General features: G+C 31.6%; 1 protein-coding gene across 2 annotated transcripts in view; it reads left to right on the forward strand.

Moving 5' to 3' along the window:
* LOC127701996 (calcium-activated chloride channel regulator 1-like) overlaps positions 1–11,564 on the forward strand; it is a 33,969-nt gene extending 22,405 nt beyond the window's left edge. For both annotated transcript variants that reach the window (XM_052205971.1, XM_052205970.1), the window contains 8 exons: positions 605–714; positions 3,012–3,233; positions 3,999–4,286; positions 5,937–6,155; positions 6,745–7,018; positions 7,373–7,537; positions 7,813–8,022; positions 9,039–11,564. In XM_052205971.1, coding sequence (XP_052061931.1) covers positions 605–714; positions 3,012–3,233; positions 3,999–4,286; positions 5,937–6,155; positions 6,745–7,018; positions 7,373–7,537; positions 7,813–8,022; positions 9,039–9,445 — 1,895 coding nt within the window. In that variant the 3' untranslated portion in view covers positions 9,446–11,564. The remainder of the gene's footprint in view (positions 1–604; positions 715–3,011; positions 3,234–3,998; positions 4,287–5,936; positions 6,156–6,744; positions 7,019–7,372; positions 7,538–7,812; positions 8,023–9,038) is intronic.
* The last annotated feature ends 4,797 nt before the right edge of the window (positions 11,565–16,361 follow it).

The raw sequence follows: 16,361 nt of genomic DNA on the forward strand, positions 1-16,361 counted from the left end.
TTACCTGTGTACGTTATTTCATTTGGCGGCATTTTGTCCAAAGTTATGGTTGTCTTTTTGATATTGTTTTACATCTAACCCCCTTGTTTCATCTATGTTGTATTTACATTGTGTCATAGATCAAATTTATTCGTTCAGTGTATGTTCACTTGTTTTTGTTAATATGTCTTTTGATTGAGTTAAGCCATTCCAAATGATATGTTTTAGTGTGTCTTTCTATGTTGTGATGTTACACTATTGTTTCAGGTAGGGTGAAGGTTGTTGTCTTTTGAAACGTTAAAACCCGCTGCATTTTTTTGCACCTGTCCTTAGTCAGGAACCTGATGTTCAGTGGCTGTCGTTTGTTGATGTGGTTCATAAGTGTTTCTCGTTTATTGTTTTTTATATAGATTAGACCGTTGGTTTTCCTGTTTGAATGGTTTTACGCTAGTCATTTTTGGGGCCCTTTATAGCTTGCTGTTCGGTGTGAGCCAAGGCTCCGTGTTGCAGGCCGTACTTTGACCTATAATGGTTTACTTTTAAAAACTGTGACTTTGATGGAGAGTTGTCTCATTGGCACTCATACCACATCTTCTTATATCCAATTAAACTTTTGTTCTTTTAGACACTGTACCTAGAAGTGCAACAGCGAATACTGTTCCAACTTTCCGTATTTTGAAAGTGACACAACAACACAAAATATGCCTTGTAATTGATGTTTCAGGAAGTATGAGGGTAAGTGTGTAGTCTGACTAATGTGTTTACTCATTATATTTATTCCTTGTCATGCACGTGTTTAAAACATATACTCAGATGTTGTTTTTTTAACTTTTTTGAATCTATCCAATCTCAGTGCAGTAAATATTTAGTACAATAAAGTCACCATAGATACCATGCTTAAATTGCAACTTACTTTATATACCTCATAATGTATTTTATACGTAACCTGTGAACTAATGAATAATAAATGTTCACTTTACTACCAAATCAATTAAACTCGATTTCATATTGTCAAAATCAACGTTTTATGACTTCGCATTCTACAATCATGACTGTTTTGGTCATATTTCATAATGATGTAAATTGTATTCTCTTATGGTTTTGGCGTGTTATCTATTTCCCTCATAAAGAGATGTTTCTTGTATCACACTGAACGGAGTGTGGTATGAGAAGTGATACGAATTTTTTTTTAATTAGGATTGCCTATCCTGCAATACATTACGACATTGCGGCATTTGCATTGTCTGTTCGTTAGGTCAATGATGATTTTCATAGGTCACATTTCCCCCTTGTCGGTTGAGAATTTAATTTTTTTCAATAATGTACAAAACACCTCAAAATATGATATTTGTCAAATTTGATTCCTTTCTGAAGCGTATACAAAGCTTGAAAATGTCTGTTATGTTAACAGTAGTCTGGGCTACTGACACAATATTCGAAATACCGTAAGCGGACTTATATTTGCAATGAAGCTTGTGAAATCGAAAATATTTCACCAGGATAAAGATAATTTTACGATAAGAGAAATAGGTTTGACAACTCGTGGTAATTGGATATCAACTCTCGTTATTTGGTTTCAATGATACTACTAATAAACTAGCTACTAGCCAAAAGCTCGTTTTTATTACATTGAAATGAAATCCATCGAGTTTACATCAAGCAATATATCTTATTCTGACTCGTTCTGAAACCTATAATGAGCATCCCCGCGTTGCAAACAGTGTTTGATTTGACAGTTGATTTGACACTGAGTCGCAATTGGTCACGCCTTGACAAAATGAAAACCAACCAATATCCCGGCAACGTTACAGAAAAAAGCACCACACGTCAGTCAGTAAAAGAAAATCTTTTGTAATGTTTTTAAACAAAAAGATAATAATTGTCCTTTACAATGTATTTTTTACATTGGGCAAACTAACTCTGTGAATTAAATTAATCTTTTTCGCACCAATAAAATGTATATCAACGAAACAAAATAAAATATTAATTTCAATGTGTATGGCTTGAACAAGGTGGTTTTTTTTTTCTTTCAGATGATATATTTATTTTTTTTTTAAAGTGTTCGTGCTTTGGGATAAGTTGCGGGTCTATATTCTTTAGTAGAGATGGCAAAGACCATGCTTTACTAAGGGACTCACGGAACATAAAAAAAACAAAATTGGAATGAAATAAAATGTTAGAAAATTCTTTGAAAAGAAACACAAAGTTCAAAGGGACAACAACAAAATAATAAATCGAAGAGGGAAATGCTACTTCATGTTAAATTTTAAAACAGACTCAAAAGACCAACATAGAGTCTACAAAACATTTCACGAACATACAACTTTTCAAAAATGCATAATAAGATTCGCGGATGAAATCAAGTACTCCGGATATATTTCAATTTTTACGCATGTCTCCCGGAATCGAGAGGTGTTGCCAAATGTTAGCATAGAAGACTTAGAGGTCTGCTGACTTTTACAGATATAACTAGCCGTTAGTATGAGAAACCTGAAAACAATTCGGTAACAATGTAGAATAGAAGGTTTTCAATTACAATATGTTGAAAAAATCACTTCAAGAAGTTTCAATAGTCATCATTTGTTGTTTTATCATTATGAGACATCATGGTCGTGTTATCGTATATTCTAAACCTGATTATAATGTTTTGGGACGCAAAAACTGAACGAAAGTCTGACACTAATTTGAATTAACACGACACGGATCTCCGGAATAAATTTCAGCAGGATCGTCTGTAAAAGAAATCCGGAGAAACATGAAATAAATCGTTATGAGCATAAAGGTAAAACAAGTCGATTTCCTCGCTACATGTAATATCAGGATTGACAGTCGTTTAGCAGCAGCTCCGAATTAATTTCAAAAAAAAATTTGTTTGACATCACGAAAGATTAAGAAATCTTTTAGTCACGAAAAGGAAATGACACCAGCCTAGATGAACAAATTTAGAATGTGTATTAACTATCTGCTTAACTCATTGAAACTACAAAACGAAACATTCACCATTTGATAAACATTTTTTTATGATTTAAAAGGATCAAATAATAAACACAAGGGATAGCATGGCTTCACTCATTAAGTATGGACTCCCAAATAACAGTTATGTTGGTATTGTAACGTTCAGTGATACTGGATCTTTGGTGAAAGGACTTACTTTAATATCAACCGATGATGACAGGTCTAATCTCGTATCATACTTACCAACGACAGCAGAAGGGGCAACATCGATAGGCGCAGGTCTGCAAACAGCATATCAGGTATTTACATGTTTCTCCATAGTTTGGTGTAGTTTATGAAAGTATAATTGAACCAAAACGCGAAATTCATATTCCAACAACAAATAATCATGATCTTATGCTGACAATTGACTCACAAGCTTGTTTCTTTCAACAAACCACATTTTTCATATTCTTATGTAAAAGGTATTTTGTTTGTCTTTTTTATAATGCTATTTTACTTTGGTAAAACAAGTATTGATAGTGAGAGGTAGCGTAACGATTTAAGAACTTTAAGCTTATTTTAACAAATATCAACTTATACATTTTGCTTGTAAAATAAATCTCAAGAAATTATGTAAAATGTTCTAGAACTAAGGTTTCTACTCCAGGTTGTATCATCGAATAAGATCAGTCATCAGTGGATTGGTGGTAACTAACAGATTTAGTATAAATAACGTTAAATACAAATAACTAGTTTTCAGAAATATAAAACGGGTTCTTCGAAAATATACATTTACCTAGCTAATGTTATGTAATGGTATGCTGTATATATGATTTTCCTTGGTAATGTGACCAATACCATCGGTAGTTTTTATATATATTTGGACTTTGGAGATGCAAATAGTGTGAATATACTTGACAGCGAAGGCTTATGTCTTGGGTCAGAAAGAAACGTGTACAGAATGTTGTCTATGATGTGTCCAAATTTGCAGGCGTGAATTTGCAACTGGCTTTTGTTCTATGACTGACTTCCCTAAGAGTTTATTCATACATAATCTTGATACAAATATTCTGATATTTAAGGCACTGTCAAGCCCTGGCAATGCAAATGGTTCAATTATCTACTTAGCTACAGATGGTGAAGAGAATGAAGCCCCATTAATAGCGGATGTGCAACCAACTTTGGTATCGAATGGAATAACTATTCATAGCTTAGCAATAAGTAATGATGCAGATCCAAAAATCCAAGACCTCGCCTCTGCAACTGGCGGAAAGAGTTACTTTTATTCAGCATCAACGGATAATTCAACAGCGCTTTTAGATGCATTGACTGAGCCGTTTAAGGATTTATCGAGTGATGCTATTATACGGGTATTTATGAAATGATTTCGATGTTTTGATTTATTTGAATGGGTTTTAAAAGCGATTTAAAAAGGATTTTTCCAATTAGGATATTTTGTCCATCGCCGCAAAGCGGAACGAGGACAAAGAAATGCTTAGCTAACCTTTATTGCCAACTTTTTCTTACAGTTTATTTGGATTTTGAAGACAAAAAAGTATACATATTGGAGGTTTATATCAACAATATATCAATCAAACAAAACGCAAGTGCCAATCGAAAACAAATATGGGGTTATGCGCTATGGGAATATTAACTGGCTATAAACTCTTATAGTTTATGAAGAATTTTGGTGACAATTATATCGACAACATCTCGATCTAAATTAAATTAAAACCAGTGGTTATCAAGAATTTTAAAGTAGTTGATACCCTTCCAAATATTATTGATTGAAAAAATGCCATGTAAGCGCTCTCGTCGTTGCAATTCGTTACGGATTTCGATAAAATGTGGAAAGGTTTATACAAAAAATGTTTTCATCGAGTTGGAAAACCAAGACGAATTTGGATTTTATATGAAAGGTTTATATAAACAATATCTTATCCTTATTTAAAGAGCCTGCGTCTTTGGAAAGTATGGATAATTATCATACATTATCATTCAAAAGAGTTTCTACAATACCGAAAAGTTTCACGCACAAGCTCGAGTCTTAAGAACACTTTAAATTTGAATATAATCTTAGTCATTCTCTATTTTTGAATAAAAAACTCCGAATTTGTCCATTGTCAATAATTGTTGATTTAGAATACAAAAGGCTCTGGACGGGTTTAGGTTGCAGACTAAATAACGATAAAACACAACTGTTACGTCTTTACAATAAGTATCTAGTATTAATATTGTGACGTCATGGATTTTCAATAATTCTATGAATGGGAGAATTTACTTTTTTCCAAAGTGCATAGAAAATGCAATTGTAAATAAGACAAAACAGATCTATGCTTGTAAGAGTTTATATGCTAATGTGAGAACAACTTGCACAATCTAAAATTTATCTCTTTCTGTTTGAGACACGTGTTTTCCAGCAAAACTGTTAAATCCGTTCCTTTAGTTAAGTATGTTAACTATCTACCCAGTACACAAGCCACTGCTGTTTAAAAATCCGTATGGGTATTTGGACTTTGGATATATAAATTATGTGAAAAGAACTATTCTTACAATTCCTGAGAGTTTGAACAAAACAGAAGTGAAAGGTTTAATGAATGGAATTGAGAATGGAAACGGGGAATGTGTCAAAGAGGCAACAACCCGACCAAAATGCAGAAAACAGCCCAAGGCCACCAATGAGTCTTCAATGCAGCTAGAAAATCCCGCACCCGGAGGCGGGCTTCAGCTATATCTCAGCGATGATTTAAATACATTGTAGTAAGACATACTACATAAATCCTTGATCTCAGTGAGTTAGTTTTTTGTGTATTGTTTTATTGGGTGGCTGTTTCATTAGCGTATACCCCACAACTTCCTTAATTCTAATCTCCGGCGCAGAGTTCATATCCTTTCCTTACATGCTCCGGCCTGGAGATTGCTTTAATTCATTGGAAGAACAAGAGTTAATATGAATTCCTTCTTTCTTTTAATAATAAAAATTGCAATTAAGTGATAACATAATAAGATTTTGTTCTTAGATCAAAAGTGTTCATGTTGACACAAAAGACCAAAATGACGTTTTTGAAGAAAAGTTTTATATTGATGGAACAGTAGGTCGTGAAACTGTAGTTCAGATGATTGCAGAGAACTTACGTAATGTGAATTTGACTGTTTCCCATGAGGAAGACGTATATACAATTATAGGTGCTTCTTCAGATGTAGGTGGTATTGCCGTAAAGATTCCTGGTATCGCAGGGGTAGGTATCTATCAAACTTATACATTTACGAACAAGTACAGCAAAAGCAGAATATCTTCCAATAACATAGAAAATTGCTGTTTGTGTTTCCTGGATGCTAAACTTTCACCTTGTTTTAAATCTTAAATCTTTCTTTAAATCCTAGGCTTTCGGTTCTTTCCTATAATTTGATAATGAACGTTGTGATTTCAACCATACTAACTTTTTATCTTGAATATTGACTCCAGCTTAAACTTTAATATTGTATTGTTTTAAAACCACGACTTTAAATTGATAAATAATTGTTAGTTTCACGGTAATGGTGATCAGTTTTGCCAAGTTTAATTCTAATAGTTAAATAAAACCAAGGTCAATATAAATCATTTTTTTCATTCGTTTTGTCAGGTTAAATGGACTGCCCTCTGTTTTTTTATTTTAACTTGGAGTTCGGCCTTTTGTTTATTCTGTATGATTGAACAACCGATTAAGTATGTATTGGGTTCATAAGTTAGTTGTTCATGCAAGTAGAGTGAACCAACCACTTAACTACAGTTGTTTTATTGCATTTGTTGAGAGTGAGTAAATATCAATTATACGAGACTTTTTTCAGATTGGTGAATATATGGTATGGATTACATCTAGCTTCAATGGAGTGGTCGGAACGATAAGTATTCAATCAAGGGCCAGGCATATTAATGCAGGTGTTCTACAAACAGACGTAATGACTGAAAAATCCAACTTTAATTTCACATCAAACCTACAGTTTCCATTATATGTATCTGTACTTAGGGGAGCTAACCCAATCATCAGAGCCTCTGTTATAGCTTACATTGAAAATCAAAATGGGCAATCATCGTCTTTGCTGTTGAAGGATAATGCTGTTGGTGAGTGTTCAAACTGTAAACAAGAAGCTCTTAATTGTCCCGAATATAATAAGTTGAGGAAACACTGATCTGATCTACTAATCACCTTATTAAGGCTAGACATAACTATGAGATTGAGTAAATAGGCCTTAGCTCTTGGGCTGATACCATGATTTAGGGCTGTTGTGACATCTGATATGAAAACAGTCATGTATTGATCTGATCTGATTCTATTATATTTTATTTCCTTGTCTCGTTTTAATATCAGATTTAGATTTTAATAGATTGTAGAATGGAAACGGTGTGTTTTAGGTTGTATTCTAAATTGTAGATTCTTTTCATCATATTATAGAATTTCTTACGATGTTTTTATAGGTGCAGATGTTGAAGCTGGAGATGGTATTTATTCTGGATACATTCTACCAAATCTTATCACAGCCGACGGTCGACATAGTATTAAAATAGTTACAGAAGGATATGATGCAGCTGTCGTTATTTCTAAACCTGTATCGACGGCTTTCTCAGAAGCCTATGAAGAAGGTCTGCTTGTTTTATGTTCCTATGCAATTTTAAGTATATAGTCAGAATTGATTAAGTCGTTGATATTTAACATCGAACAAATAGACGGTGAATTCATTTTGGATCATTATATATAGTAAAATACAAATGTTATTGTGGATAGATTAATAAGGATAAAAGAATAACTAAATTAATCTTTAGGATTTCTTAAAACTGGAAACTAGGGATTTTTTCTCAAACTGATCACAGTTGTACTATTTTTTTTGGTAAACGGGAATATTTTTGTTTTTCTTTAGTGGAACTAAAAGAGGAGTCGATTGGTCCATTTATGCGAGTTACTTTGGCAAATGAAGTTGTTGTCTCCAACTATGTCCAATCTGACAGCGATGTTGATGTCATCCCACCATCTCCAATACTGACGTTACATCTCAGTAAAGTAGATACTGATAATAACATGTTCACATTAGGATGGACGGCAGTTGGTGATGATTTTGATACTGGGACAGGTATCTTTGATTGATAATTGCACCTATTACCATCAATTCGTTAATGAAACTTTCCCATATTTATTTATGTAATTTAAGAATTTTTATACCGTTGTATTGGAAGCGAGGCTAAAGATACTAAAGGCACATCCAAAACTCATACATTGAGAGAAACTGGCAACGTCATGGCAAAAAACGAAAGACAACAAAAAGACAACACTAGTTCACAAAACACTGCATAGAAAACTAAAGACTGTACAACTGGGTTAGTCTTATCAAAGGTGATTTTAGTGATGATTCCAATAATTTTCCTATATTTTCATAGTTTTATCAAGTTATCAAATGTACCAGTCAGTGTTAATCTCATATTAACTTTCAACAAAATGACACGTCATGAAACGCAAGTTACAGTCTGACGTTTTTACATTTAAGGAACGTTTTGCATGGGATTTAGTAAAGTCATCAATTTGAAAGGAGAAAGTAAAATGCCACTTTAAGGATCCCTTGAAATCGAATCTCAAAATGTATTATAAATCCATCAAAAAATACACTTCAGATGTTAGCAACAAATAATTCTGTTATTCATATTCATTAAATATTTACATATTTGCTTTTCATTGTCCTTTTAAACTTCTTGAATTTTAAGGAAACTACAGAAACTGTCAAAATAGCCTTATTCCGTGATATTGTCATTCAAATGAGAAAAATGAGAACAGCTTTGTCCAAAAGTATATTTTTCAATAGGATGGTGTACTATCTTTAAGGTTAAAGCTGTTACTATCGTTTATTTTTTACAAGAATTTTGTGCAAATTGCACGTTTTAGGTCAATTATGTCAGTTCCAACATGTTTATAACATTATAATGTTATCACAAATGTTAAATCTCAACAAAATATTAGACACTACCACCCATCTTATTCAATAATAATTAAAATTATTTTTAAAGACGTTGAAAATTTTACGATTTGAAACAAAAACGGCTCATATCATACCTACTCCTTTCCCATTTTAAAAACACTATATTTTTATTTTTTCAGCAATTGCATATGATTTACGAATTTCCGAAGACTTCACAAAAATTACAACCATTCCAGATCAACAAGTAGTTTTACATTCAGGACAGATCCCAAACGAGGCCGGAAGTGGGGAGTCCTTCACTTTCAAACTAAACACCGTAGGCACAAATTCAACCTACTTTGTAATTGTAAGAGCTATTGATGATTTTAATAATACCGGAGATATTTCGAACGTTGTTACTGTTTCGGTAATCACTGATCCATATTGGCTTAAACAAAAACCAAGTGTTTGGTCTTCTGGATTTCGGAGTGCATTTCTTGTTGGTATATCGGCAGGCGTGGCCTTCATTTTGATTATTGTCCTGGTGTCCTGTGTTACTTTTGTTAGGAAAAGAAGAGGCGGCGGAAGCTCTAATGGACCAGTATAGTTTTTGAAAGTTTTATCCATCAGCTTAAAAATAACACAAATAAATTAAGAAATATTCCGTTGAAACAGAAAACATTACTAACGGCAATTGCGATTTCTTTTTTTCTCATATAAAATAGATAGATTAGATTAGTTATTAATGAGTTTTAATATAAATCAAGGTTATTTGTTTAATTTTTGGTTTTTTTTTTTTTATTATTTTTATAATTATTATTATTATTATTATAAGAATATTTGTAGCCAAACTACGACTAAACATTTATCAATAAAAAAGTCTAAAGTTCCAGATCTATGATTTGTAATTAAATTGATTCTTGACCAAGTAAATTCGAATGCAATGCTTAGCTGAAGACTAGAACAATAATCTATTACATTCCATGACAGTATGCTGTCAAATATGTTCGTTTCAACAATGCCTAACAGATGAGTAATGTTTACGAGTATGAAATTCGTAGTTATGCTTTCCCCAAATTTCAGCTATTTGAAGGTTGAGTTGTTCTGTATGACTCCGATTTTTTGAAACGTATTTACTGTATACATACCCTGACACTATCGAGTACAAAATTGCATACTTTATCTATTCATATAATCGACCTTATGCAAGTGCATATATACATGTACATGTAGTAGATTTTGGAACATTCAAATACGCAATAAAAGATGAATTGTGGTCTGTTTTGTAGAGTTCTTATAACAACTCAACTTTCAAACAGTTACAGACTTTCCATAGAGATTTTGTCAACCTGGAATAGAATAACAAACATATTGATAGTCATTTGCATAATGTCGATTTCTATCCGAAGAAGCTCATATATTAATCTTATCAATGAAATTTCATTGAAATAATGAGCATTTATTTGTAATATCTACATGTTTTGTTGTGAGAAAAACATAAACCAATCATGAATATTTGTGAACGCAGGTGAATTCCTGATTTGATGACGTATACCAGTCAAAGTTTAAAGGCTACGGAACCATCAGTAGTTATGTCACATGATCAATCGATCAATCATTGGCTTTTAGTATTTAGATAAATGATAAAGTTGAACTATTATGGTTTACATAGGAATAATATATGAACTTGAATGTAGTTTTTGTGTAAATATATTCTTATATAGAATATATAATATATATAGATTATACAACGCATCAAGTGTGGTACGATATTTCTCCACTCAAAACAATTAAAGGAGTAGGCCCGGTAAGACCCCTTTTTGGCCCCAAAATATAGCATTTTTACCAATATGTTAAAATGTAAACTTTTAGCTATTTATTGGAAAGAAGAATACTTCTGTTCCATAAATATGGGCTGTTTTTTTACAATACAATGCACATGCAGCAAGTAATAGCATCATTCATCCATTATTACTGAAATTTTCACAATTTTAGCATTTGTGCTAATTTTAAGACGGTTTTTGTCTAAAATGGAAGTGGCCGCATTTGTGTTCAGTCTTAATATTTAAACATATGTTGTATTTGATGATAATACATAACATATATAAAGGTTGAGACTGAACACGAATGCGGCCACTTCCATTTTAGACAAAAACCATCTGAAAAATGACGTTTTATGGCATTTTTGATAGATTTTGCAAATTAAAGCGTGAATTTGAGCTTCTCTAATGACCAAATCAGTTCAAATCCTTTACATAAACTAATTGAATCGACTGAAGTAGACACTTACCGGACCTTCTCCTTTTCAAATTTTAACATGAGGCTTGTCGAGCGATTAAAATTTAACTGTCGTTAGTGGAGAAATATCGTATTGCACGAGCTTCGGTTGTGGAAACTTTTTCTCTTACGACTTTGAGACGATATAAAGGTGAACTTTATCTTTAATATTCAATAATCATGAATATTCAATAATCTGTAATATTCAATAATCTTTAAAAAAAAAAACGTGACTGGTAAAATCTGAGGAAGGCAAGAAAATCTGACGTCATAATTGAATTCCGACCAATGAACAACTGAGATAAAACGTACAATATACTAAATACACGGAGTCCGATGCACAATTTGCTTATTATATTATTGTATAGAAGAAATGGTTGATAACTATTAAAAAATAATTTCTTATAAACGCATATATAAAACAGCAATAAAGTGTTGTCTTTTCCTTATTTTTTTGTTGTTTTTTTTTTTTGTTTGTCAAATGCTTGAAAGGATTTTCTTGTCAATAGATATATTCACCTTTTAGTGCATAGAATGTATAGTCGTTATACATGGCATCATCGATAGTTTCAGGTAACGATTCATTTTGCTATTAATGTGCAAGTTTTACGTCAAATTCTGTCAACATTATGTTTAAACATTGCTCATGCAAAAATTGACTTGAGACTTAAAGAATGAATATGAAATATTTCCACTGTATATATATGATTGAATTTGATTCACTCACAAAGTCAAAATCTGAAAGTTGTAAAAAAATACTGGAATTTGAATATTGGAGTGTCTATATAATTATCATATACTTTTTCAATTAATTTTCAATATGTTTCAATAAAATCAAAAAGGAATTCGGCGCTAAGTGTTACTGTTGAAGTCATTTTGATACAACATTTTAATGTTATTGTAAAAAAATGTACCGAAGGGCGTCATTCAGTAATCAAATGAAATAATATGTATCAGAAAGACAATATACAACTTTAATTCCAACATAAATTTAGTTCTGGTTATGAATTTTGGATAGACACTCATATGTAATTTTCAAAAGTCTGTCAAACTTGAGGTTTTTGCATTTATAACTTGATCAACTGTTTAGAATCAGCCATGGTATTATAAAATTCACAAAAATGGAGTTGTGGAACTGTTAATCTACGTAAAGGTTGACATAATTCATTTAGACAACTTAAACAATTGCTATCATAAACATCGGACAAAATACATGAAATTTAATATTTAATGGTGGGACAATGGCATGATTAAGAAAAATGATGAGGTCTTGCTTTTGAAATTACAGCTTTTTATAACTCATCAAAGAAGAAAAAACAGTTTTGTTTTTGAAAATAGGAAAGGTCTACGCTGTGATATTTAAGGAAAAGGGACAACCATCACAAACTGTTAACACATCAATCTCGTATTAGAGGGTGGGGATCAATGTGATAAGTTTAACTACTTCAGGGTACACTTGAAAGAAAACAAAATTCATTTAAACTAACTTTTTTCGGAAAAAATTTCCTCACCAGAACGTATAGTCATGATTTCAACCGTACAGGCTTATTGTTAAAAAGAAAATAAGATTAAATAACCAGGGTTAAAAGCACTATAAACCTTACAAAAATAATAGACTGGACCGTCAAAAGTGTTAACTGACTGTCGAATTATTTGCTCTTGAAATTACTTGAATCGGGTGCGGAATTTTATCAAGTTCTGTCGGTAGTTAGATAAACTGGAATCCGCTTGCATTTACGTTACGAATAAAGTGTAGTAGTCAGCCGAGAACCCGCTAAGTAGTAAAATGTATTACGTTTTCCAGACTTGTCTGTTTGATTTGACGTTTGTTGCAATTTTAATTCAGCAAAATTAGCTTTTTTCTCTTTTTCAATAGAAAGCACGCAGTTGACCATTATAATGAAATCGACTCTCTAAGGTATTGTACTTAGTCTTCTTTCCACTAAATACATTAAACCAAACTACTGAATGAAAAACACAACACAAACTTGTTTGTTGACCAGCTCGAGTACTGCATAGAATACGATGTTTACAGTATGAAGTACAGACTAGAATTAAATACATGAAGCCGTCGCTTTACAACATAAATTTTTGGCACTAAAAATGAATACGTCTACATGCACATGTATTACACATGCGCAAATGACATTCAATTGTCGTTATACTTATGTACCTCGGGAATATATTATTTCTTGTTAATACTTCAACGTTCGGGTTTAAAATTTCGCTAATAAAACTTACTGGGCTCTTTTTTTTAATTGTAAATATATATTTATTATCTTTTTTTACGTGACTAACATAATCCCGATATCTGTTGTACGCACTTATTTCTAAATTTATGCAGACACGCTGTTTTCTTGTAAGCACAAATCAGCACTTGTACAAATTATTACACCACGAACTTTTAAAATCACTTAATTTTCATAAAGTTTTGAGCAAATAACATGAAATAAATATACACATTTTATTGCGTAAAATGAGTTACATGTTTAGTCAATAACAATGAGACAGTAAAGACAAATATTGAGAACATAATTACAAAGTCATGTCAAGGTTTTCAATGACCATAGTCTATACCATATGTAAAATTCTTATACGTCTGAGTCTAGGCAGTGATTACGGACATGACTTTGGAAAATGGCAAATGAGCCTACGGCGGACTAAACATGTTCAGTTTAAGATATCTTCCGGAATCTCCTCTTTCTATTTCTTTCCTAGTTTTTATATACTGTTCAATCTTCCTTGTTTGTACAAGGTTATTAATTTGCTGCAGGATACATGTATCAGAGTAATTGAGGTAATACATGTACGAATGTCAAATATGATTGTGTAACAAAATGTAAAGTCTGTTAATGAAATACACATTTGTATGTATGTAATAATTAGAGTATTGCTCGAATCCAAATTGTGTTAAATTCAATTGCAACAAGAACGAAAGTTTGGTTTTAAATTTACTGTTCATCATGTTTCCATCTTCCTACATGTATACGGTTATAAGTAGTAATGTTATATCTGGGAAGTTTCTTGTAAAAATTCTTCCGCGACCATCATAACAGTTCATATTTTTCTAAAGGTTCGCAATTCAATTTTATATACACAGTTTATTTACAAGGTTTTTCTTACGCTAGTTAGTTCTCTCTGCAACGTTGTGATGGTCAAACAATATAGTCCAACTACTAAGTTGTCAACGTAATTAGCCCTTGGTACATGTTTCTCAATAGACTCGTAGTATTGGTCTTTAGTTTACTTCGTCCTTGATCAATGGTGCAGAGGACACATCTGTCTGGAATCCGTCACATCTATCTCAACAGTTAGAGTTGATACTATATGGTACCCATTGTTTGTGGCATCAGAACTCGAACCTACATCTTTCTATTTTCGCTAACCAAGATTATTTCTATTATATTAACAGTACAAAAATTTGGCTATCCAATAAAGATCGCACCTAACCCAACTGATAAACTTATCCCAATTTGGAAAAACTATACTTTTTCAATTCTCCTAAACTTTTCAAATTCACAATTTAAGTAACCATAATGATTTGTTTAATCGCCTTTAGTTCACTTTGTAGTGCTATTTTAATGAAATTTTATTTTTAATCTTAGGAAACAACATGATCTCTTTAATGCTGAATTATATGATTAGACTAAAAAGAAAAACAAAGTGTCAAAAAATCTATTAACAAAAATAATGAACTATACAACTGCGTCCCTTTGAGCAATCCTACATGTAACAATGATATGTATTTATTTATACAAGACTAAGATATATCTTTATATATAAATTTACAATCGCAAAAGATAATTCAAACATTTAACCGAACCCTACACCTACACAAAAACTTTTACTAAAAGTTATGTGTCACTAAATTTTGTTACCCATTGTAGTACGTTTACTTCTTCATTTTTGTTTTTCGTTAATCTTAACACTATTAATAGACATATCTATTTTCATTAATCTTTAAAACTTCAGATTCCTGTGATAAAAGTTTAAACTACGTCCTGCACAACACTATTTGCAACATCATTTTGTGCAAAAAAAATCCTTTTGAAATATTTCTATTAATGATATATCGTCTTCCTATTCCGAAATTTTCCTCTCTTTTTTATATATCTTTTTAAAATTTGCATTAAACTTACAAACTTATTGCCTATCCTTTTTATAAATTGCAGTATGTATCTGTAATAACTTTTTTTTAATCATTTTATCTAAAACTGATCTCACATCTTTTAAAACAATTCATTGTTGTTAATATGCTCATTTATGAATAATACACATTTCTTAAAATTCATTTCATAAATCCTAAATTATCCATTTTATTCTTATTATTTTAACCTCACAAGTGTTTATGACAAAAACTTCCATTTGACTTTCATGCTAGGTTTCATTTTATATCAATTATCCGTTTCACTTACACTTTGTTATTATACTTGAAGTTCTAATATGTCTCTCATTGGTTACAAATATCAATCTACCACCTACATACTTAAAATCCTTAAGGGCCAAACATATCAATTTTTACAAATTATGTGCTATTTTCTGAAGATATTCTCTCTTATTCATTAAACATTATGTAATAAAGGTATAACTTAACACCATTCAACAACCTGCATCATTTTCATTACTTAACACCACTTATGATAATCATCCGAAGAAGGGGTTGGATTCTAAATATATAGATTATTTGTTTTCTCTAAACAAACGTGCTAAAGCACTTCCCAACTGCGTAAACCATAATCAACAATGGCTATGACATCGCAAACATATGTACCCTTAACTTCATCTACAGAAGAGAGGAGAAAGATACCAAAGTGACATTTACACTCGAAAATAAACTGACAACGCCATGGCTAAAAAAGAAAAAGACCAACAGACAAACAACAGTACAATAAACAGTACAATAAACACAACATAGTAAAACTTAAGACTGAGCAACACGGACCACATCAAAAGGGTTCTATTTCAATCTTCATATACCGTGCTTAACTCATTTTACATACAATTTGTATATTCTAGAATGATTGAATTTATCGTTAGAAAACAGTTCAAAATATGAACCAAAACCATTATTAATGAGAAAAAAATGTTATACTATTAGATATTTTAGTTTTTACCATATGTACTTTTAAACGAAACACTAGCTACTTCAAACTTTTAACAAATGATTTTATTTTTAAACATAAATATTTAAGCTTGTATCATAACTTATCCTATCTTTTAGATAACCCCAAAAATATCCTTTTATT

This window comes from Mytilus californianus, unplaced genomic scaffold (genome assembly GCF_021869535.1).
Source record: "Mytilus californianus isolate M0D057914Y unplaced genomic scaffold, xbMytCali1.0.p SCAF_5, whole genome shotgun sequence".
NCBI classification, from domain to species: domain Eukaryota; kingdom Metazoa; phylum Mollusca; class Bivalvia; order Mytilida; family Mytilidae; genus Mytilus; species Mytilus californianus.